We start from the raw sequence: 22,467 nt of genomic DNA on the forward strand, positions 1-22,467 counted from the left end.
TTCCTTTCTCACCTAAGAAGGGAAAAATGCTATACCAATGGGGAAATGTGTATGAAGGCCAGAGCCCAGAGACCTAGGCCCATTAAAAGATGGAGATTTAGTCATTACGTTAATGAACATTTCCCTTCCCCACCTTAACAGTGCATCAACAGGGCTTCAGTATAATAACAGCGACTTAAAGCTAAATATCTTCAAGGTGCAAACACTGAGGGGGAGTGCAGGAAACCTGAAGGCAAGAGGAGGGCAATATGGGGGTAAAACAAAAATACTAGAGGAATTTGAAGTCTTTGACACCTGCAGCTATAGGAAGCATTAATCACGGCACAACTCCTAGTCAGCTTAACATAAATCTTATCACCAAAACTTATTTATCTCAGTTCTTAATGCCCAAAACAACATGTCTGGCTTTCAGCAAAAAATTATAAAGGGTGCCAAAAGGCAAGCAAAAATAGTCTGAACAGAGAAAGCAAGCATCAGAACTAGATTCTGATATGACACAGATATTGAAATTACCAGGCAGGAATCATTAGTAATAACTATGATGAGTACGTAAAGAAGTATGACAGAAAAAGTAGATAATGAGCAAGAAAAGATGGGTCATATAAGCAAGGAGGTGGAAAGTCTGAGAAAGAATAAAAAAGAAATGCTGTAAATGAAAAAACACGATAACATGTATCGGATGGGCTCATCCACAAGCTGGATATAGACAAGGGAAAAATCAGTGAGGTCGGAGGTAAGACAATAGGAACTTCCCAAAGTGAAATGCAAAGAGAGAAAACAATGAAAAAAAAAACCCAAAACCAAAAAACCCCACAAAAACCCAGAGCAAAACATCCAAAAACCATGGGAAAACTTATACATGTGTTATACCTATGGATAATTGCAATATCAGAGGAAAAGAGAGAACAGAGCAGAAGAAACATTTGAAGTAATAATGGCCAAGAACTTTCTCAAATTAATGACAGATACCAAATCACAGATCCAGGAAGCTCAAAGAGCATGAAATGGCATAAATACTAGCAAAATACAACAACACAAAACTACTACGCTTAGGCATGCCATAGTCAAACTGCAGATAACCAAAGACAAAAAAAAAAAAAAAAATCTTGAAAGAAGTCAACAGGGGAACAAATCCATTTCCTATAGAGAAATGAAGATAATTATAGCAGACTTCAGAAGCCATGCAAGCAAGAAAGACTGGATAGAAATATTTAAATTGATTAAAGAAAATCCCATCAAGCTAGAATTCTATATGCAAGAAATTATGTTTCAAAACCGAGGGAGAAATAAAGACTTCCTCAGAAAAAGAAAACCAGAGAGAATTTATTGCCAATAGACTTGCCCTGCAAGAAGTGTTAAAAGAAGTGCTTCAGGGAGAAGGAAAATGATATAGGTCAGAAACCTTGACCTACGTAAAGAAAGGAAGAGCATCAGAGAAGGAATAAATGAAGGTAGAATAAAACTTTTATTTTTCTTATTCTTAATTGAAAGATAACTTTGTTTAAAGTACTAATAATTACAATGTGTTGAGTAATTATAGCATGTGGATAGATGAAATGAAGGAAGGAAGGAAGGGGGGAATTGGACATTTTCTATTATAAGGTGTCAGACTACATATATAATAGCATAGTGTTATTTGAAGGTAGAATTAGATTAGTTGGAAGTGTATATTGGAAACTGTAGCATAACCATTAACATTAAAAAATGCAACTGATACACTTAAGAGAGAACATAAAATTGTCTCATACAGAATATTAAATTACTGGAAAAGGCAGAAAAGGGGAGGGGGAGAAACAAAGAACAGTTCTCACAGATAGAAAACAGTTACAAACATGGTGGATAGGAATCCAGCTATTTCATAATCACTTAAATGAGAATGGTCTAAATACACCAATTAAAAGATAGAGATTGTGAGCATGGATAAAAAAAGAGACCCAACTATATGTTGTCTACAAGAAACTAGAGAAGGATGCACCATGCTAATGTTAATCAAAAGCAAGGTGGAGTCATTGTGTTAATTTCAGACAAAGCAGACTTCGTAACAAAGAATATTAGACATAAAGAGTTGTATCACATAGCGATAAAGGAAGGAGTCCGTTCTCTGAGAAAATACATAGTCCTAAATGTGGACGCACCACATTGCATTGTAAGAAGTCTGGCTGGTCAGCACAGACCTTTCTGTTTAAACAGAAGTGGCATGTCCCTGATGAGCCAGCCTTAGGCGAAAGGTTCAGAAGGCATCTCCAGCTTCCCACAGCCTCCTGTTTCTTAACTGTTCACCACTTTTCATGGAACTCTCCTTGAAACTGTGAGCCTCAGTGCTCTCAGCCACTCCACTTTCCCACCCCCAGAACACCTGCTCTCAAGAAGCCTTGATAATCAATTATGCCTTACTGTTTAACTTTGAATAAAGCCAGCGCATTAGCTCTCTTAAAAATATTTACAGGCTCAGGACCTCTAAAGCGTTATAACAATCTCTAGTTCAGGAATAGAAAATAACACCTACCATTTCAAGAGGAACCAGAAAGGTGTTCTGGGGGCACATAGGGAAGAGAACCTTGATAAGCCACTTGCTCAGATCGTGGATCCATGGCCTCTGGCCCTGGACCACTTGACCTCCTGTCCCCAAGAGCTGTCTCCTGAAGCCCTGTCCCTCCCATCCCTACCTTTGGCCTTTTCCACGTGATGGCCTTCATCTTGGTTTTCTGGCTCAGCTCATGGGAGCCCAGGGCCTGAACACCTGCTGGGAACACACGGTCTTCAAAGAGGCACTTCTGAGCAAGGCACCGTCGTCTGAGAACAACAAAATCCTGCCCCTCATACTTGAGGGGCTGTGAGACGGTGCCCTCTCCATTTCTCCTGTCCCTCTCCCGGATCACGCGGTCACAGAAAAATCCTGGCAGCAGGTAGGGCATGGTGACCGCTCAGGGAGTGGAACTGGACCTTCACTGCGGCCTCTCTCCCACTGCGCCCTCAGTCCAGGCCTAATCCTCCCATGAATGGGCCGGAGCCTATATAGCTCCTCCACCCTCAGCAGCGCGATGCAAATGAACACAGTCCAGAGAAAGGCCGTGGTCAGAGTCAGCAGCTTTGGCTGGAGGCCCCTGAGCCCACGGTCAAGGGGCAACACCATGCCAGTCCGGGAGCCAGCAAGGGGAGCGAGAGAGCCAGGACAGCCCAGGACAGGCCTCAATGGCTTGTAGACCTTTAGGGTACTTCCATCAGCCTTGCTGGGATTCCTTCTTTAAAGGGAAAAAATATAGTTACCGAGAGGCTTACCCTGCCTCAGCAAAAGGCATTCATGCCTTTGACACTGGCGGCCAATGGGATATAGCATGGGGCCTTCGAAACATGCTGTATACACTAATCCTATACAGGCTGCTGAATGCATAGAAGGAATCTGCTCCAAGCCATTGTCTGAGGTTAATGAAGCCTTCATTCTCCTGATGTCCCTGCCCCATCCCCCCAAAGACCTTGACTGGCCATTTAGGGCCATTTAGGGCCATTTAGGAAGGGTAGGTAACTTGGCCCTGGTAGAGTAGGCCCCATGGTAACAAACAGACATCCACGGTTACAACTTCAGAATCTTTGAGGCAGAGAATGTGGGTGGGGAAGGAAGGAGAAATGTGTTTGTCAGAATTATATTCACAAGGAAGCCCCGCTTTTTCAAAGCCTCCCCATGCTTCAGTGGGCAACTCAATGTGAGAGCTGGGAGCTGATGGCAGGTGGACACTCGGGCCTGGCAGGCTGCCCACTAGCAGGGCGCTGTCCCCACCCAGTCACTGGCTCCTGCCAGCCTGCATCTACTGTGGGCTTTTCCAAGTGTGGGCTTTGGACTACCTGCATCAAAATTGCCTGGGATGCCGGTTTAAAATGCAGATTCCCAGGATTCACCTTAGACTTAAGGATGTAACTATTCTTGGTAGGGGTCTGGGACTCTTCACTCTAAAGAAGCACCCAGGAGATTCTTACGTCTCCCGGGGTTTGAAACCATGACATTAGCATTACAGGGCACTCAAAATAATTTCTGAGGTCGGGTCTTTTGTGAAATAATTATATTTTATTCTGTTTATACGTGAACAAAGTTTAATAAAATCAGTACAAAAGATACATAGAGGAATAGGAGTCTCTTGCCCTGCAAATCCCCCTCCTCAGAGACAGCCACTTTTAATTCTTGTAGCAATTTCTTTTGGTATTTACCTCTGTATTTCTAAAAAACATCGTATATTATTACTTTTTAATTTATTGTTTTTAGAAGGTATCAGCAGAATTCCTATTTTGGCCAATGAGATTTAAACTTCTCACATGAAGCTCTGCCCACCACCTTCCCAAAATAGTAATGTCATAAATTTTGGTAAGATTAAAATTCAGTATTTACGTGAGTATGATGAGGTGACTATTGTTCGCTTCTTAGCTAAGTGCTATGCTGTTTTACATTTCCTTTCTGTATGAATTTTTTTCCTCTTATTCTTTATAATTTTCTGATTTTCTATGTATTGATCAATGCTTTTCCTTAGCAGTAGTTTTCCAAATACTTAAACTCGTCAGATAACCTAGTGGTTCCATTGCTCTCCCACCAAGGCCTTCCTCTGCAGCCTCGTTCTCCCATACAGACCGGACTGGCCGCCCTTCAGGTCTGGAGCAGTGGCCTGGGATGGACTGGGCCCTTCTGGTGCCATTCACTTCCCGGACCTTAACGCTTCTTTGGTTTACTCCTTGATTGGATTGGCCGACAACTTGCAGCTTCCTAGGTAAGGGTGCACAGGAGGTAAGTGGCCTCAGTCCTTGCCCATCTAACTACGTTTTCTACTTGTCTCATGATTGAAAATTTGGCTAGGTATTTTAGATTGAAGAGCATTTTCCTTTCAGAATTTTTAATGCATGGTTTCATTGCTTCTAGCATCTGGAGTTGTGAGAAGTATGGTACAATTCTGATGAATATTCCTTTGTATGTGACCTGTCTTTTCCCTCCAAAAGATTTTAGGGTTTTCTGCCCTTCCCTCCTACTCCTCCCACTCCCAATTCCAAAAACCAAATTTATGTGCCTTGGTATGAGGTGGGTTTTTTGTTTTGTTTTGTTTTGTTTTGTTTTTAAATTCTTCGTGCTGAGCACTCAGTGACTCCTTTCCATATAGGGACTTTTGTCCTCAGTTTTGGCATATTCTTACATTATTTCTTTGACATTTCTCTCCCTTTCAATTATTTCCTTCCTTCCTTTCTTCCTTCCTTCCCTCCTTACTCCCTTCCTTTCCCCCTACCTCCTTCCTTCCTTTTCGTGAAACTTCTAAAAATCCAATGTTAAACCTCCTCTAATTTTATTGTATTTTCCTATTTTTGTGTTCTACATCCTAGATTTCCTTGATTTTATATTTTAGCCCTACTACTAAAATATGTAAATTTCCACTCTCATAGTTTTCTACTTTATATTATGAAAAATTTCAAACTTACAGGAAAGTTTAAAGAAGGGACACCCATATAGCTTACATCTAGATTCAACAATTGTTAACATTTTTCCATCTTTGTTTTACTGATCTATATACGTATATATGGATCCTATTTTTTTTGCTGAACCATTTGAAAAAATGTTGGCAGTGTCATGACACTCCACACCTAAATACTTAAAGGTATACTTAGGCTACAGCAGGCATCTCCTAAGTACAAGAGCACTTTCCTACTGACTTGAATGCCATTATCGCTAAGAAAATTAACTATTATTCTCTAATATTATCTAAAATCTAAATCCATATGTTAATTTCTTTTTTTAAATTTTTAATGTTTATTTATTTTTGAGAGAGAGAGAGAGAGGCAGAGAGAGAGGGAGACACAGAATCCGAAGTAGGCTCCAGGCTCTGAGCTGCCAGCACAGAGCCCGATGCAGGGCTCAACCCCACGAACCGCAAGATCATGACCTGAGCCAAAGTCAGACACCGAACCAACTGAGCCACCCAGGTGCCCCTCCACATGCTAATTTCTTCAGTTTCCCAAATGTCCTTTATAGCTGCTTTAAAAAAAAAAAAAAAAAGCCAGAATCCAATTAAGGTTGAAGTGAGCATTAGTGAACTGGAAGGGAGGTCAGAAGAAATCTCCTAGAATATCACACAGAGAAGCAAAGAGATGGGAAATTTTTTAAAAAGAAAGAAAAAAAGGTTAAGCTATATGGGGGCTAGAGCAAGGTAAGTTCAGCATATATCTAATTGGAGTTCCAGAAGAAGATAATAGAAAATATGGAAAGAATTAATATTCTAAGAAAGTTTTTACAGTTAATCATTGACTCCAATCCTCAGATTCAGGAATCCCAAGGAATACTAAGCAGGAAAGATGCAGAAATACATGTTGAAACAAACACAACATAGCAATATGGCAGAATACCAGAGACAGCGTAATCTTAAACACAGTCAAAGAGAAAAGGCAGATGGCCTATTAAGGGATACCAATTAGAATGATTGCGGATTTCAGCAAGAATGTAAGCCAGAAGATAGTAAGGAGAATCAGCCTAGGACTGATTACCCAGGAAAACGATTTCATGAATGAGAGTTAATTTTATACAAATAAAAATTGAGAATGCTTACTACAAATAGATTCTCACCAAAGAAATTGTTAAACAAGATACTTTAGGAAAAAGCAGAATTATTCCAGAAGGAAAAGTCTAAGACTCAAGAAAGAACAGTAAACAGAGAAATTGGTAAACGTGTGTAAAATATTGACTGTTTTAGAAAAGTATATTTCCTACTTTTTAAGGTTGAAAAATCAATATAGAGCTAAAATTCTGAGCGACAATGACAGATTAGTTGGGAGAAGAATATTTAGAGTCAAAGTGCCTTATGGTATTCATATTGTTTTTGAGGAAACTAAAGCTATTGATCAACTTCAGGCTTTGTCAGGATGAAACATATGTTAAGTATTTAGGGTAACCACAGAAAAAAAACAGAAATAGTCAATAACATCTGAACTAATAGAAAAAAAGAGAAAACACTTTTAATACGTTTTTAAAAGGGTGTAAAGAGGAAAAAAGCAACATTTAAAAAGTAATACCAACGGAAAGGTTATGGTTAAGATGACAGTAATAAATCCAATAGAGATAGATGTTCATAATCAATGTAAATGGACTAAAACCTTCAGTTAAAAGACAAAGGTTTTCAGATTGCATTAAAAAAACAACAACAGCCTTCTAAGCAGTTTATAAGAAACACACCCAAGACATCAGAACATAGAAATCTATAGCAAGTCTATTCAACAGTGAAGCAGCTAAGATTAAGTTCCCTTTAAAGTTAAGACCCAGGGACACCTGGGTGGCTCAATCAGTTATGTCCAACTCTTGATTTCGGCTCACGTCATGATCTCACAATTTGCGAATTTGAGCCCTGTGTCGTTAGGCTCTGCCCTAACAGCGTGGAGCCAGCTTGGGATTCTCTCACTCCCTCTCACTGTACCTCTTCCCTGCTCATCCTTTCTCAAAAAAAATAATAAAATTTAAAAAATTAAAAAATAAAATTGGGAGCCGGACAGATTCTGTTATTTCCTTTTTGCTGGAAGATTTAGTGCAATAAAACAGGAATTAGGTTGCTCAATACAGTTGTGCATAATGTACCAGGCAGCCCTGTCATTATTTACAAATGACCTAACTATCTGTATGGAAATGGAATCTATAGATAAATAACTTGGGGTTTTCAAATTGTTAGAATTACTAAGAGTTTAGGAAATATATTGTATATAATATGAAAGTCAAATGCATGTTTATGCCTGAGAAATTGAGTACAATTTTAAGAAAGATGCCCTTTATAAAAATAATAGCAAAAGCAAAAGATGCCTAGGAAGAAATCTGACAAAGGATGTTCAAACCTTTATGGAGAAAATTATAAAAGAACTTGATGGAAAGATACTAAACGAGACCCATTTAAATGGAGAGACATCCCTTCTCCATGGATAGGATGACTCAGTATTGTCAAGATGTGCATTATTCCAGGTTGATTCAATGCAATCTCAAAAAAATCCCAACAGGATTTTCTGTGGAACGCAATATCCTGATTCTAAAATTTAAATGGAAAGACAAGGAGCCAGATTCAGTTAAAACAATATTAAAGAAGAAAAGTTAGAAGGACTGGCTCTACTGAATGTCAAGATTTATTGGCACAAGGTGTGGAGTTGGCACAAAGATAGACCAATAAACACAAGTGAAACATGGTAGAGAGTGCAGAGACAGAACCACACATTGGTAAACATTTGATCTGTTTAAAAGTGATATTACATAACAACAGAGGAAGGATTTTTAAAAAAAAATGAATTCTGCTGGGAGCTTTGACTATCCATATGGAAAAACAACAAAATCTGATCCCTATCTTATGTAAGAAAAATCTTCTCTGGATGGATTATAGACCTAAATATAAAGGCAGAAAAATTAAGTTTCTAAATGATAATAAAGGGGCACCCTGGATGGCTCAGTTAATTAAGCATCCCACTCCTGATTTTGTCTCAGGTCATGATCTCATGATTTGTGAGATTGAACCCCACCCCTGTGCTAACAGCAGCAGAGCCTGCTTGAGATTCTCTTTCTCTCTGCTCCTCCCCCACTCTCACATTCACAAACACTCTCTTTCTTAAATAAATAAACATTTAAAAAATGATAATACAAACTCCACACCCGAAAAACAAATAACCCAGTGAAGAAATGGGCAGAAAACATGAATAGACACTTCTCTAAAGAAGACATCCAGATGGCCAACAGGCACATGAAAAGATGTTCAACGTCACTCCTTATCAGGGAAATACAAATCAAAACCACACTCAGATATCACCTCACGCCAGTCAGAGTGGCCAAAATGAACAAATCAGGAGACTATAGATGCTGGCGAGGATGTGGAGAAACGGGAACCCTCTTGCACTGTTGGTGGGAATGCAAATTGGTGCAGCCACTCTGGAAAGCAGTGTGGAGGTTCCTCAGAAAATTAAAAATAGACCTACCCTATGACCCAGCAACAGCACTGCTAGGAATTTACCCAAGGGATACAGGAGTACTGATGCATAAGGGCACTTGTACTCCAATGTTTATAGCAGCACTCTCAACAATAGCCAAATTATGGAAAGAGCCTAAATGTCCATCAACTGATGAATGGATAAAGAAATTGTGGTTTATATACACAATGGAATACTACGTGGCAATGAGAAAGAATGAAATATGGCCTTTTGTAGCAACGTGGATGGAACTGGAGAGTGTGATGCTAAGTGAAATAAGCCATACAGAGAAAGACAGATACCATATGGTTTCACTCTTATGTGGATCGTGAGAAACTTAACAGAAACCCATGGGGGAGGGGAAGAAAAAAAAAAAAAGAGGTTAGAGTGGGAGAGAGCCAAAGCATAAGAGACTGTTAAAAACTGAGAACAAACTGAGGGTTGATGGGGGGTGGGAGGGAGGGCAGGGTGGGTGATGGGTATTGAGGAGGGCACCTTTTGGGATGAGCACTGGGTGTTGTATGGAAACCAATTTGACAACAAATTTCATATATTAAAAAAAATGATAATAAAGAAGAATGACTTTAGTTTAGGAAAAACTTCTTTAACAGAACATGAAAAGCGCTAACCATAAAGGAAAAATAATAATTAAAAATTAATTTAGAACTTTTAAGTCAGAATTTTAAAAATAGGGGTGCCTGAGTGGCTCAGTGGGTTAAGCTTCTGATCTTGGTGCAGGTCATGACCTTGAGTTCCTGAGTTCGAGTCCCGTGTAGGGTTCTGTGCTGATAGCTCAGAGCCTGGATGGAGCCTGCTTCGGATTCTGTGTCTCCCTCTCCTTCTGCCCCTCCCCTGCTCCCACTCTGTCTCTCTTTCTCAAAAATAAATAAACCTTAAAAAGTTAAAAAAAAAAGAATTTTTAAAATAAAAAAAACACCTTAAGAGAGTGAAAAGGCAAGTTACAAAATGGGAGAAGATATATATAGCATATCTAACCAATAAACAATCAGTATCCAAAGAATGCCTACAGTTCAAGTTGAAAAAGACAACTCAATTGAAAAATTAGCAAAGGCAAGGTATTTCATGGACATCAAGATAACAAATGATCAAGAAATACATGAATGTGTGAAAAGATGCTCTGCCTCATTCATAATCAGGGAAATGCATCTTTTCATACATTTCTTGGCTATTTCTGCCCCTCTACCCCCATTTTCAGTATCTTACTGCTAAGCTATTTTAGCTTCTTCACTATGATGTCCAGAGCTTTGTCTTCATCATGGCCCTTAGGAGGAGCTGTTGTCTTGTGGAATATAAGAGGAGGCAGTCCTAATTATTTATTGAATTGTCACTTTCCCCAGAATTTATGCTCCCCCACCCCCACTCCAGCATGGTGCCATCGTGATTTTCTGCCGAGTAAAGAGAGGGCTGGCTCCCAGCTGGGTACCTCATTTTACCTTTGAATTACCATCATCATTATTTGTTGACTCATCATGCTAATGTATGTCATTTACAATATCTCATTTAATCCTTAAAACTCTGTGAAAGTAAGAATTTTCATATTCTTTTCACAGATGAGGAAACTGAGACCCAAAAATGGTCAGTAACCTGCTGGAGGTCACCTCGCTAAAAGGTGGAGCTGGGATTTGAATCAAGTTTGTCTGATTTGAAAGCATGTGCTTTCCCCATCACTGTGTTATGCTCCTGTCCTTTGCTGCCTCCACTCATAGTAATTGCTACCTTACCTTGAGCACCTACCAGGACTTTAAGGCTGCTAGTTCAGAATAGCCACGTGATGAGAACATCACTATGTCCTTTATAAGCAGAACATCTTTCATATGTTCATGTATTTCTTGATCTTTTGTTACTCTCTGTTCATGAAATACCAGTCTTTTGCTAATTTTTCTATTGAGTTTGTCTTTTTCAACTTGAATTGTGGTCATTCTTTGGCTATTGATTGCTTATTGGTTAGATGTGCTATAAATATCTTTTCCCACCTCATGAATTGCCTTTTCCCTCTCTTAAGGGAATTTCTTAATTTAAACTTCTAAACATTCTATTTATGTGACTTGCTAGTGGCAGAACCAGAGTCCAGACACAGGTTTATTTGGTTCTAAGTTTAGTTTGTTTTTTTTTTAATGTTTATATATTTTTGAGAGAGAGAGTGTGCGCGCATGAGCAAGGGAGGGGCAGAGAGACAGAAGGGCAGAGGATCTGAAGCGGGCTCCACACTGACAGCAGAGAGCCAGATGTGAGGCTCGAACTCATGAACCATGAGATCATGATCCGAGCTGAAGTCGGATGCTCAACCGACTGAGCCACCCAGGCACCCCTAAATTTAGTTTCCTTAACTACTCTGCACGATGCCCTCAGGTCTTCCTCTTTGTGTCTAGCCCAGTGATCCCACTTCTCTCGAAACTGTCTGACAGAAGATGACACATCTAAATCAGATTACAAGCAGACCTCCTGAGCCGGGTTTATGGGAAAGATAAGTAATATCCCTGAGAGGAGAAGCTGCGTAGCCAGTGACTGAGCCCTCAGCCCTGGAACAGAGGGCTCACTGCACACAGCCTGGGTTTTCCTGTAGTTCTGTTTCTTCCCTCTCATTCCACATTGGAAGGGAGTAATTTTATTTTTTGCCAACCTAGGGTTTCTTCTTCTCAGAGTCTAGTAGTGCAGGCCAGGTAACCCCCCTGGCTGGGAACATACACATGGAGAGTGTTAGTTACACAAGCGATGGGGCACACGGAAGGGGCCATCAGAGCAAGAGACCTCTGGTGTCACCACACATTGTCAGAAAGCTTTCATCTTCTGAGCACTGAAGCAGTGGCTAAGCTCTGGGTCCTCAAGAGTCGGTGGTCAGCTCTCCTCCACATTTTACAACTTCCTTCAACTTCATTTCAGACTGAAAGGAGCCAGGCTACTTGAAAAAATAAATTGTTCTACGTCTGGGGCAAGAAATATACAAGATGAGCCTGGGACATTCTGTTGTGGCCAGAAAGCAAGAAATCTGTTTAAGATTAATGGGGTCATGTCAAATGATATAGGCAATTTATAGGGGGTTCCCACTGGCCAAAGATGGGACAATTTGAGCATCAAGAAAGTCATGACTGTAATGGATTAAAACATGTTGCAATGTAGGGTGCCTGGGTGGCTCAGTCGGTTAAGCCTCTGACTTTGGCTCCAGTCAGGATCTCGTGGTTTGTGAGTTTCAGCTCCATGTGCTGATAGCTCAGAGCCTGGAGCTGCTTCAGATTCTATATCCTTCCCTCTCTGCCCCTCCCCTTCTCGCAGTCTGTCTGTCTGTCTTTCAAAATTAAATAAACATTAAAAAATAAAAACATGTTGCAATGTTTACTATTAATCATACCCTTAGTAGGGTATTGTTCCAAGCTGTGATATTTAAGAATGCAGAGAACATAGGAATTACAGTCGATTCTCGTTATTTATGGTAGTTATGTTCTATGAGGTGCCAGTGAATGCTGAATTAGTGAATATTGAACCATTGCTCCTGGAGGAAATACAGAATTAGATTCCTGTGACCCTCTAGTCACATTTTAATCAACTGATCAATACACACTCTTAAGTGTGTTTCTGTTTAAAGACACCTTATTTAATATATTTTATTGAGTCATTAACATTGCCCTCACAACCAACTCAAGCATTAATGAAGCTTATCTAACACATGTATTTTCTCCCTGAGGCACACCCCAGCCTTCTTGCATTAGGAACATGAGAAAGCACTTTACATTTTAAACAGAGAAATCACCAACAAAGAGTGCAAAAATGTGAAAAACGTGGCACTGTGTAGACTATGAAAAGGATGCCTGTTTACAGTGTGAGAGCTAAGCTGAGAAGGCCGACTGTCCCCTTGATTTCATCTGGGAATGTGCGTGGACGGCGACTCAAAATTTTCACTGCCCTACACATGTCTGCAGATGACCACAGAAGCACCTTGGAGACTGATTTGGGGTTACAAAGAAATGTTAGTGAGTAGGGGAATTCACAAATACAGAACCCAGGAGTAATGAGGATCGACTGTATACAGATCATAGCACTGACACCTCCAGTGCTGGAAAAACCATATTACAGGGGAAGGTTAGGGGAGGTTTATAACTATTTGATCTGAAAACAATTAAAAGAAGGATGAGATTGTTGATGAACAGGGAGAATTACTACGTACAGGAAATCTGCTGACTGTTTCACTGTATTCTGGATCAGACCAGAGATAAGGGGCAAAAATTGTGGCCAGAAGAGTTCTGGCTAGAAATGAGGATGCACTTTCACGCTGTGAAAGGTACTAACGATAGGCAGGTTATTGAAGGAGCTGGGAGCATCTGTTTTCCCTTCAAAATCTTAACATCAGGAAAGAAACTTTGAAATGGAATGGCTGAAAGAAAAGGTTTCCAAAGATCCCAAACAATACTAAAATTTATAAGGAGTTTTTGATAGCAGTTTTAATGCTATCTTCCCAGTATTCTGGGGGAATATAATAAACTTCTATTAGTTATAGAAGTTATTATAATAAACTTCTATTAATAAAGTTCTGATGGTGATTATTTAGACTTGAAGTTTGGATGAAATGGTAAAGCAAGCGTCAGCTTCTCTCTTTTTGTTTGTTTGTTTTGAGAGAGTGAGTGGGTAAGGGGAAAAGGGAGAGAATCTTAAGCAAGTTCTACCCTCAGCGTGAAGCCTGATGCAGGGCTTGATCCCATGACCCTGGGATCATGACCTGAGCCAAAACTAAGAGTTGGACACCCAGTCAACTAAGCCACCCAGGGGCCCCCTTGTTTGGGCTTTTCAAATTTTTAGCCTCTACTACAAAGCTGTCATCATCAAGACAGCATGGTATTGGCACAAAAACAGACACATAGACCAATGGAATAGAATAGAGACTCCAGAATTGGACCCACAAATGTATGGCCAACTAATCTTTGACAAAGCAGGAAAGAATATCCAATGGAAAAAAGACAGTCTCTTTAACAAATAGTGCTGGGAGAACTGGACAGCAACATGCAGAAGAATGAAACTAGACCACTATCTTACACCATTCACAAAAATGAACTCAAAATGGTTAAAGGACCTGAATGTGAGACAGGAAACCATCAAAATCCTAGAGGAGAAAGCAGGAAAAGACCTCTCTGACCTCAGCCGCAGCAATTTCTTACTTGACACATCTCCAAAGGCAAGGGAATTAAAAGCAAAAATGAACTATTGGGACCTCATCAAGATAAAAAGCTTCTGCACAGCAAAGGAAACAACCAACAAAACTAAAAGGCAACCAACAGAATGGGAAAAGATATTTGCAAATGACTTATCGGACAAAGGGCTAGTATCCAAAATCTATAAAGAACTCACCAAACTCCACACCCGAAAAACAAATAATCCAGTGAAGAAATGGACAGGAAACATGAATAGACACTTCTCTAAAGAAGACAACCAGATGGCCAACAGGCACATGAAGAGATGCTCAACGTCACTCCTCATCAGGGAAATACAAATCGAAACCACACTGAGATACCACCTCACGCCAGTCAGAGTGGCTAAAATGAACAAATCAGGAGACTATAGATGCTGGCGAGGATGTGGAGAAACGGGAACCCTCTTGCACTGTTGGTGGGAATGCAAACTGGTGCAGCCGCTCTGGAAAACAGTGTGGAGGTTCCTCAGAAAATTAAAAATAGAACTACCCTATGACCCAGCAATAGCACTGCTAGGAATTTACCCAAGGGATACAGGAGTGCTGATGCATAGGGGCACTTGTACCCCAATGTTTATAGCAGCAATTTCAACAATAGCCAAATCATGGAGAGAGCCTAAATGTCCATCAACTGACGAATGGATAAAGAAATTGTGGTTTATATACACAATGGAATACTACTTGGCAGTGAGAAAGAATGAAATAGGGCCTTTTGTAGCAACGTGGATGGAACTGGAGAGTATTATGCTAAGTGAAATAATTCATACAGAGAAAGACAGATACCATATGTTTTTACTCTTGTGTGGATCCTGAGAAACTTAACAGAAGACCATGGGGGAGGGGAAGGGGAAAAAAAAAAGTTAGAGAGGGAGAAAGCCAAACCATAAGAGACTCTTAAAAACTGAGAATAAACTGAGGGTTGATGGGGGTTGGAGGGAGGGGAGGGTGGGTGATGGCTATTGAGGAGGGCACCTGTTGGGATGAGCACTGGGTGTTGTATGGAAACCACTTTGACATTAAATTTCATATTAAAAAAATAATTCCAGTTAACATACAGTGTTAACTGTATTAAGTGTTATTATCAGGTATATAATATAGTTATTATTTCTTATTCTTATATATTATATATTATTTATATTTTTATATTTATAACAATAATTTTCATAATTATAATATATTTTAATTTATAATAATTATATTTACAATAAATATTTTATATTTATATTATTTATACATCATATATATAAATTATGTATTATATTTATATATTATATTACTACATATTATATAAACATATAATATATAAACATATATAATATAATATAGTGATTCAACAATTCCCTAGACAACCTGGTGCTTATCACAAGTTAACTCCTTAATCCCCATCACCAATTTCACCCATCCCCCCACCCACCTGATAACCATCAGTTTGTTCTCTGTAAGTACCAATCTGTTTCTTAATTTGTCTCTCTCTCTTTCCCCCTTTACCCATTTGTTTTGTTTCTTAAATTCCACATGTGAGTGAAATCATGTGATATTTGTCTTTCTCTGACTGACTTTTTTTGCTTAGCATTATACTCCCCAGCTCCATCCATGTTGTTGCAAATGGCAAGGTTTCATTCTTTTTTATGGCTGAATAATATTCCATTGTACATATATACCACTTCTTCTTTATCCATTTGTCTATCGATGGGCACTTGGGTTGCTTCCATAACGTGGCTATTGTAAATAATGCTGCAGTAAACAAAGGGGGGCATGTATCCCTTTGAATTAGTGTTTTCGTATTCTTTGGGTAAATACCCAGTAGTGTGATTGTTGGATCATAGGATAGTTCTATTTGTAACTTTTTGAGGAAGCTCCATACTCTTTTCCACAGTGGCTTCACCATGTGTCAGCCTCTTGTAAGCAGACCACTTCCCAAGTGTTAGTTGGGGTCTCACAGTTCCTTGGAGATCTTGAACCCCCACCTCATAGGCTCTGAGAGGGCAGAGCCTTTTCCCCCCCACCACAGTTCAGTGGGTTCCTGGCAGTTTGATTCTAGATGCCTCTCTCTTTCCCCACTCCTGTGCTTTCCACACTCTGACTTCTGGGTGTGTTGGCTCATTCTGCCTGTGTAACTCAAGACACTAACTTCCCCCTTTACCAAAAAGTTACTTTTTACTTGCCTCAGGCATGTCACAAGTTCATGAGTAAAGATGCCTTTGAGTGTCAGGTCAAGTGGAGGGATGACATTGGAGTGTGTGGCCTTCTGCCCTGTTGCTTCCCCCCACCCCACTTTGGTTTCTGTTCTAGCTCCCTTCCTCTTGTAAATAAACTAGCATTTTTCCCTCTTTTTTTTCCCCATTAAACAACAATCATGTCCCTCCTAGAGAGAAATTATCCTTTCTGTAATTATAAGAATCTTACTGATTTTTCCTTATGAGTTTTCCTCATGAAGAGAAAAGTTAGAGTCTGACATGTTAAGGATTCACATTTTGTTAAGCATGCTTGTAAATATCTTAAAAAAAAATCAAAGATGTTTTTGTAGTGGTTAACAGGACTTAACCTGAAAAATGTAATGATTTATTTATTATTATTTTGGGCTTTTTCTTTGTATTGAAGTGTAATTAACATACAGTGCTATATTAGTTTCAGGTGTACAACATATTGATTCAACAATTCTATACGTTACTCAGTGTTCACTTCGTTAAGGGCAGTCACCATCTGTCACCAAACAACATTATTACAATCTTATTGACTATATCCTCTACATTGTACTTTTTATCTCCATGACTTATTTATTTTATAACTGGAAGTTTTTACCCCTTAATCCTCTTTATTTCACCCATCCCCTAACTCTCTTCCCCTAAGGTAGCCACCAGTTTGTTCTTTTTTTGTTTATGTGTCTCTTTGTTTCTTTCTTTGTTCATTTGTTTTGTCTTTTAGATTCCACATTTGAGGGAAATCATTCGGTATTTTCCTCTGTCTGACTTATTTCACTTAGGATTATACTCTCTAGGTCCATCCATGTTGTTGCAAACGGCAAGATCTCATTCTTTTTTATGGCCTATTGTGTATATGTGTGTACACACACACACACACAATATGTATATATATGTATATATACACAATATGTATATATATGTATACACAATATGCATATATATGTATATATACATATATACCACATCTTCCTTATCCATTTATCTATTGATAGACACTTGAGTTGCTGCCATATCTTGGCTATTGTAAATAATGCTGCAAAAAACATAGGGGTGCGTATATCTTTTCAAATTACTGTTTTTGTTTTCTTTGGAAAAATACCCAGTAGTGGAATTACTGGATTGTATGGTATTTCTATTTTTAATTTTTTTGAGGAACGTATTTTCCATAGTGGCTGCACCAATTTGCATTCCCACCAAGAGTGCTCAAGGGTTCTCTTTTCTTCACATCCTCACCAACATTTGTTATTTATGGTTTTCTAGGTTTTAGCCGTTCTGACAAAGTGATATCTCATTGGTTTTGATTGGCATTTCCCTGATGAAATTGGGCAAGAGTAATCAGTTTCCCAGAGGCCCTGTTCTAGAAGCCCATTCTCTTCTGTCCAGGGGTTTGTCATCAAGAAAATCTGGCTCAACAATTGGGAAGTATTGTATGGTTTGTTTGCTTTCTGATTCTAGAAATAGGGGCAAGAGGAATCAGATAGCTTGGCCTCGAGACACAATGCATGAAGCTCCCCAATAGAAGAGGAAAGGCAGTGAGGGTAGCACTCATAGGCAAGTGAAAAGAGATTATAGGTGTGCCCAGACAGGTGGCCTGGGTGTCTCTTCTTTTAAGAGGGTAAAGCTGAAAGTGCAGCATCATCTTAGCTAGAATTGTAGCTGGCCTGAATAATTCTCCCCTTATCACCACCACCACCACCATCTAACTGTAACAAGTAAAACTTGATTATGAAGAAAAGCTCGGATTGGCTTTCACTGATTCTGTGCCTCAGATAGTAAAAGCAGGAATGGTCTCTCGTAGGACATAGTCTCCATTTCAGACTGCTCAAACCTGATAAAAGTCACTACATCTATGGAATGCAGGCAAAACTGACGTTTCCAATAAGTGCTTTACACTTCAGAAAGTTCTGGGATCATTTCACTCTTTCAATTTCAGTCAACTTGTGTGATTGTCCTTTCTGGACTTTAATCACTTCAACTGTATGTGAGGGGGTGTTGGTGGTAGGAGCACAGTTGGAAAGAGGTCTTTTGGTGCCCCTAATGTCACACTGACAATGGCAGTGTAAGTTTTAGGACTGAAGTAGTGCCTAGAGCATAATAGACCCTGGTAGCATTTTTATCGAAATGCAAGTATAGCTTTTAAGACTAAAAGCCACCAATAATTTCACTAAAAGCAATATTTGTAAGGTTTTTGGTTTTTTTCTCTGTAGTAATATTAGAAAAAGCTTTTAGGGGTGCCTGGGTGGCTCAGTCGGTTAAGCGGCCGACTTCGGCTCAGGTCATGATCTCGTGGTCCATGAGTTCGAGCCCTGCGTCAGGCTCTGTGCTGACAGCTCAGAGCCTGGAGCCTGTTTCAGATTCTGTGTCTCCCTCTCTCTGACCCTCCCCCGTTCATGCTCTGTCTCTCTCTGTCTCAAAAATAAATAAACGTTAAAAAAAAAAATTTTAGAAAAGGCTTTTAGGAACCCCCAGCCTTGGAATGCTGGGCTGTCCTTATCTCTTGGTGGTCAGTGCCCTCAGATGTGAGTTTTCATTCACCACCAGCAGCTGAGTACCTACTGTGGGCCTGGCCCTTCTCTGACTACTGGGGTCCAGCGTTGAATAGGAATAGGTCCTGTTATCAGATAGGGAACAGACATGTGAAAGCCTGAAGAAAGTGACACCTGAGCACTGGAGAGAGGGTGAGAGGAGCAAATCAGATAAAAACAAGGGCATTCCACTTTTCACTCATATGTGGAACTTGAGAAACTTAATAGAAGACATGGGGGAAATGGAGGGGGGAAAACTTGTTACAAACAGAGAGGGAGGGAGGCAAACCATAAGAGACTCTTAAACACAAACTGAGGGCTGATGGGGGTAGAGGGGAAAATGGGTGATGGGCATTGAGGAGGGCACTTGTTGCAATGAGCACTGGGTGTTGTATGTAAGCAATGAATAATGGGAATCTACCCCAAAACCAAGAGCACACTGTATACACTGTATGTCAGTCAACTTGACAATAGATTATATTAAAACAAGCAAAACAGAACAAAACAAAAAACAAGGGCATTCCAGACAGAGAGCATGAGCAAAGGCCTTGAGGTCTGAGGAGACTTGGAACAACAGAGGAGCTGAGTGTGTCACCGTCTGGGGGAGAGGGTGCCAGCCTGAAAAGGGCTGATAGCTCAGCTCAGGAGTTTGGAGTTATCCTGAAGGCATGGGGGGAGGGCAGAACGGTGTCACCGAAGATACTTCAGCAGGGATGGGACATATCCCAGTGCTCTGGCAGCAGGGCGGTGACTGGGCTGGAGAATGAAGTTCTTTCCAGTACTTTCTTCTAAAGAGAGAACTCAGGATAGTCACAGGCCTTACCACAGGGCTCCCGGGAGAGGAAAGGAGCCCTTGGGGGAACCCAGGGGCTGAGAACAGGGTTGTTGGATGTTTCATCTCAGGTTATAAAGAAAAACGTGGCTAATGAATAGGACTTCAGCGTCACTTGATTAAGTTAATGAATAGCTCGGGGCCTCAGCTTAAAGGATCTCCTCAGGAAGGTTAGTTCTTGCCTTTTGAGCTCACTGTACCCAGAACGCTATCTCCTGACAGCCTTCCCTTCAGGACTCTAGGCTCCAGGAGAGCAGGACTTCTTGTCTTTCTTATCCACAGCTGTCTCCCTTGTTGTTTGCCTGCATTCCGGCCCTACCAATGCCCAATAAATATTTCTTGAATTAAGGACCAGAGTCATATGGGTGGTCTGATCAGAGAAGGGAGGCAAGAGGATATGCTTTTCTTTCTGGCGGATCACTGTCCATGAAATCCAGAGGCTGGAAGAGGTACCTAAAGAGAAAGGATTTTATTCTGGGCTGTCATGCTCTCTCTGGATGTACTTCTCTCTGTGCGCCTTTATTTTCTCATGTGTGAGGCGAAGTATGTGGACGAAACTGACTGCTAGGATTTCTCCTTCTAATCCTAACACTCTATGCATGAAAAAGTGATCTTTGCCAGCTCCTCTCCTCTTTCTGGGGCTTCTCTGTTGCAGAAAGTCATGGCTGCTGGCAGACTAAAGATGTCATTCGTTGTGATTTTAGCCCTAGAAGTTGAAGGACTCTTACAAAGAATTTGTTGTTGTTGTTCTGGGAAAGGGATATTTACTTTTATAGGCTGGATTACACTGAATTCCAATTTCTTTTATAGAAAGCAAGATGTTTTTTAGGAAAAGAAAGCAAGAGAGTGAGAATGGGCTCGGCCTCAGTCGAGGGCAGAGCCCTGGGGAGCCTCTGCCAGGACCCTTCCCCCAGCGCCCATGTGCACCCATGTGCACCGTGGGGCTGCGGGGAGGTGCTGAGTGGGAGGACTTCTAGGAGGGGAAAAAGCCCAACGGGCAGCCAGCAAGCTACTCACCGGAGGTCTCTTCCAAATGAACTGGATGGGGAACTTCTGGCTGTAAAAGAGAGAGGTCTCATCTGGTGGGAACTCGGGATCCAGATAAAGAACCTTCTTTTCTAGACACTTCTTGTGAAGCTGCTCAAATGTCTTCTCTTTCACTCCGATAATGGGAAAATTGCGGCTGATGATGGCTGAATAGATGCCACTTGGGTTTCCGCCCCCGGCCTCGGTGGTCTTGCCTTGGCCTTGCTGGGGAATTGGTCCCGGGGACCTGGGCTCAGCCCCTGTCCGTGGGGCCACAGATGCGCTAATGACGGTTGGCATGGCAGGCAAATTTGGAAGGAAAAGGTTTTTTAAAGAAAACAAGATAGAACTACCTTCAAGGAAAGGAAGCAACGGCAAAGGGGAAGTTGGAGTGATTCTGTCATCTGAGAGAAAATGTCCACATCCAAATTCAAAGCTCGAAGCCCATCAGAAGGTCATCCAGCTTACGTCCATCTTAAAAGCTGAGCTGTGATCCGGAAGAAATAGGTTTTCCTGAGGAAGGAGCACTAAAGGGTTTCTGCAGGAGTGTTTACCTGGGGGCTCCTACCGGCAGCATGCATGCCAGAGGGAGAGAGGGAGAGAGAGAGAGTGAGGGCTGTGTTTCAGTGGCTTGGAGAAGCTTGAGCCAAGAAAACTAAAAATAGGCATGAAGAAAGATTATGAGTATGAGAGCAAAAGAAGCTATGTGCAGGCAGGCTACGTGGTGGACAGAGAAGGACCTGAATAGGAACATTTCTGGGTTGTCATTAAGTGCTGGTGTTGTCAGGAAATGAAAGGGGAATACTTGAGGAAGTTGAACACTGAAAATTAACAAAGTACTGCTGATGTGTTATTGAATCGGCTCCTATATAGATCATCAAACTATAGGCCACTGAATGAATGGAGAACAATATCAAAGAAAAGGTAGCCAGGCTGAATGTGAGACACTGAATTCTAGGAGAATATTTTAGATATTTTTGAGAACATAATTTTTAGTTTCTAAAACTCTAGGATATCAACATTATTCAGTTGCGTTTGGCATCTCTTCTAGAATGTTATGGTGTCAGCGTTCATTGGAACTGTCTGGGTGGAAAATGCCACTCAGCAGAGTCCCCAGTTGAGAAAAATCCCTGTCTTTCTTGCCCACTTGACCTAGACACCTCTCATCTCTCCCCACACCCCAAAATAAACACTGGACCAGATTTGCTACAAAAAGCACACCTGAGTATGGACTATGCAGGCACACATTAGGCATCTGAGTCAGCAGGTGGAACTAGATACTGAATCAGGTTGTCTGTCAGGTCTTGGGGGATGTCATTCCAGAAAGAGTTGGTATCAGGGCTCTTGGATAAGAGCACAAGTGGCCTTGGAGAAGGGAATTGCCTACTTGGCCTCCATCTTGCTTTATACCCATCCGTGGTAGCTTCTACCCAGGCCGTAAGGAGACGGCTACATTCCACGTGTGGCTCAGTGGAGGCTTGTGCTAGACTGTAGCCATGCCTGTTTCCATGTGACCAGTCTCATCAGCCCAAGGCTAGAGGCTGTGAGACAAGGTGGGAAGTGATAGCCGAAACAGGGAATACTACCAGGCTCACTGTCCCTGGGGTTGCAGCTTTGAGGAGCCCTGTGTCTGGAGCTACTGCTTATAGGAACCATCAGCCTATCCTCCTGTCCCCTAAGAAAATGCCCAAGGACCTTTACTACTGCTTTTGGAGAGGCAGAAAATGGGAGGAC

The 22,467-nt window shown here is 40.9% G+C and overlaps 1 protein-coding gene across 3 annotated transcripts in view; it reads right to left on the reverse strand.

The window, feature by feature from the left end:
• The window catches only part of CAPN3 (calpain 3), a 51,074-nt gene extending 29,731 nt beyond the window's left edge, over window positions 1–21,343 (reverse strand). Inside the window, exon 1 of one of the 3 annotated variants that reach the window (XM_053889155.1) lies at window positions 20,725–21,343. In XM_053889155.1, coding sequence (XP_053745130.1) covers window positions 20,725–21,033 — 309 coding nt within the window. In that variant the 5' untranslated portion in view covers window positions 21,034–21,343. Of the gene's footprint in view, window positions 1–2,666; window positions 3,011–20,724 lie in introns of those variants that run through there. The other 2 variants (XM_019442450.2, XM_019442453.2) reach the window with 2 other exon arrangements.
• Window positions 21,344–22,467: the final 1,124 nt, after the last annotated feature.

This window comes from Panthera pardus, unplaced genomic scaffold (assembly GCF_024362965.1).
Source record: "Panthera pardus isolate Hobbes unplaced genomic scaffold, ASM2436296v1 HiC_scaffold_24, whole genome shotgun sequence".
Classification (NCBI taxonomy): domain Eukaryota; kingdom Metazoa; phylum Chordata; class Mammalia; order Carnivora; family Felidae; genus Panthera; species Panthera pardus.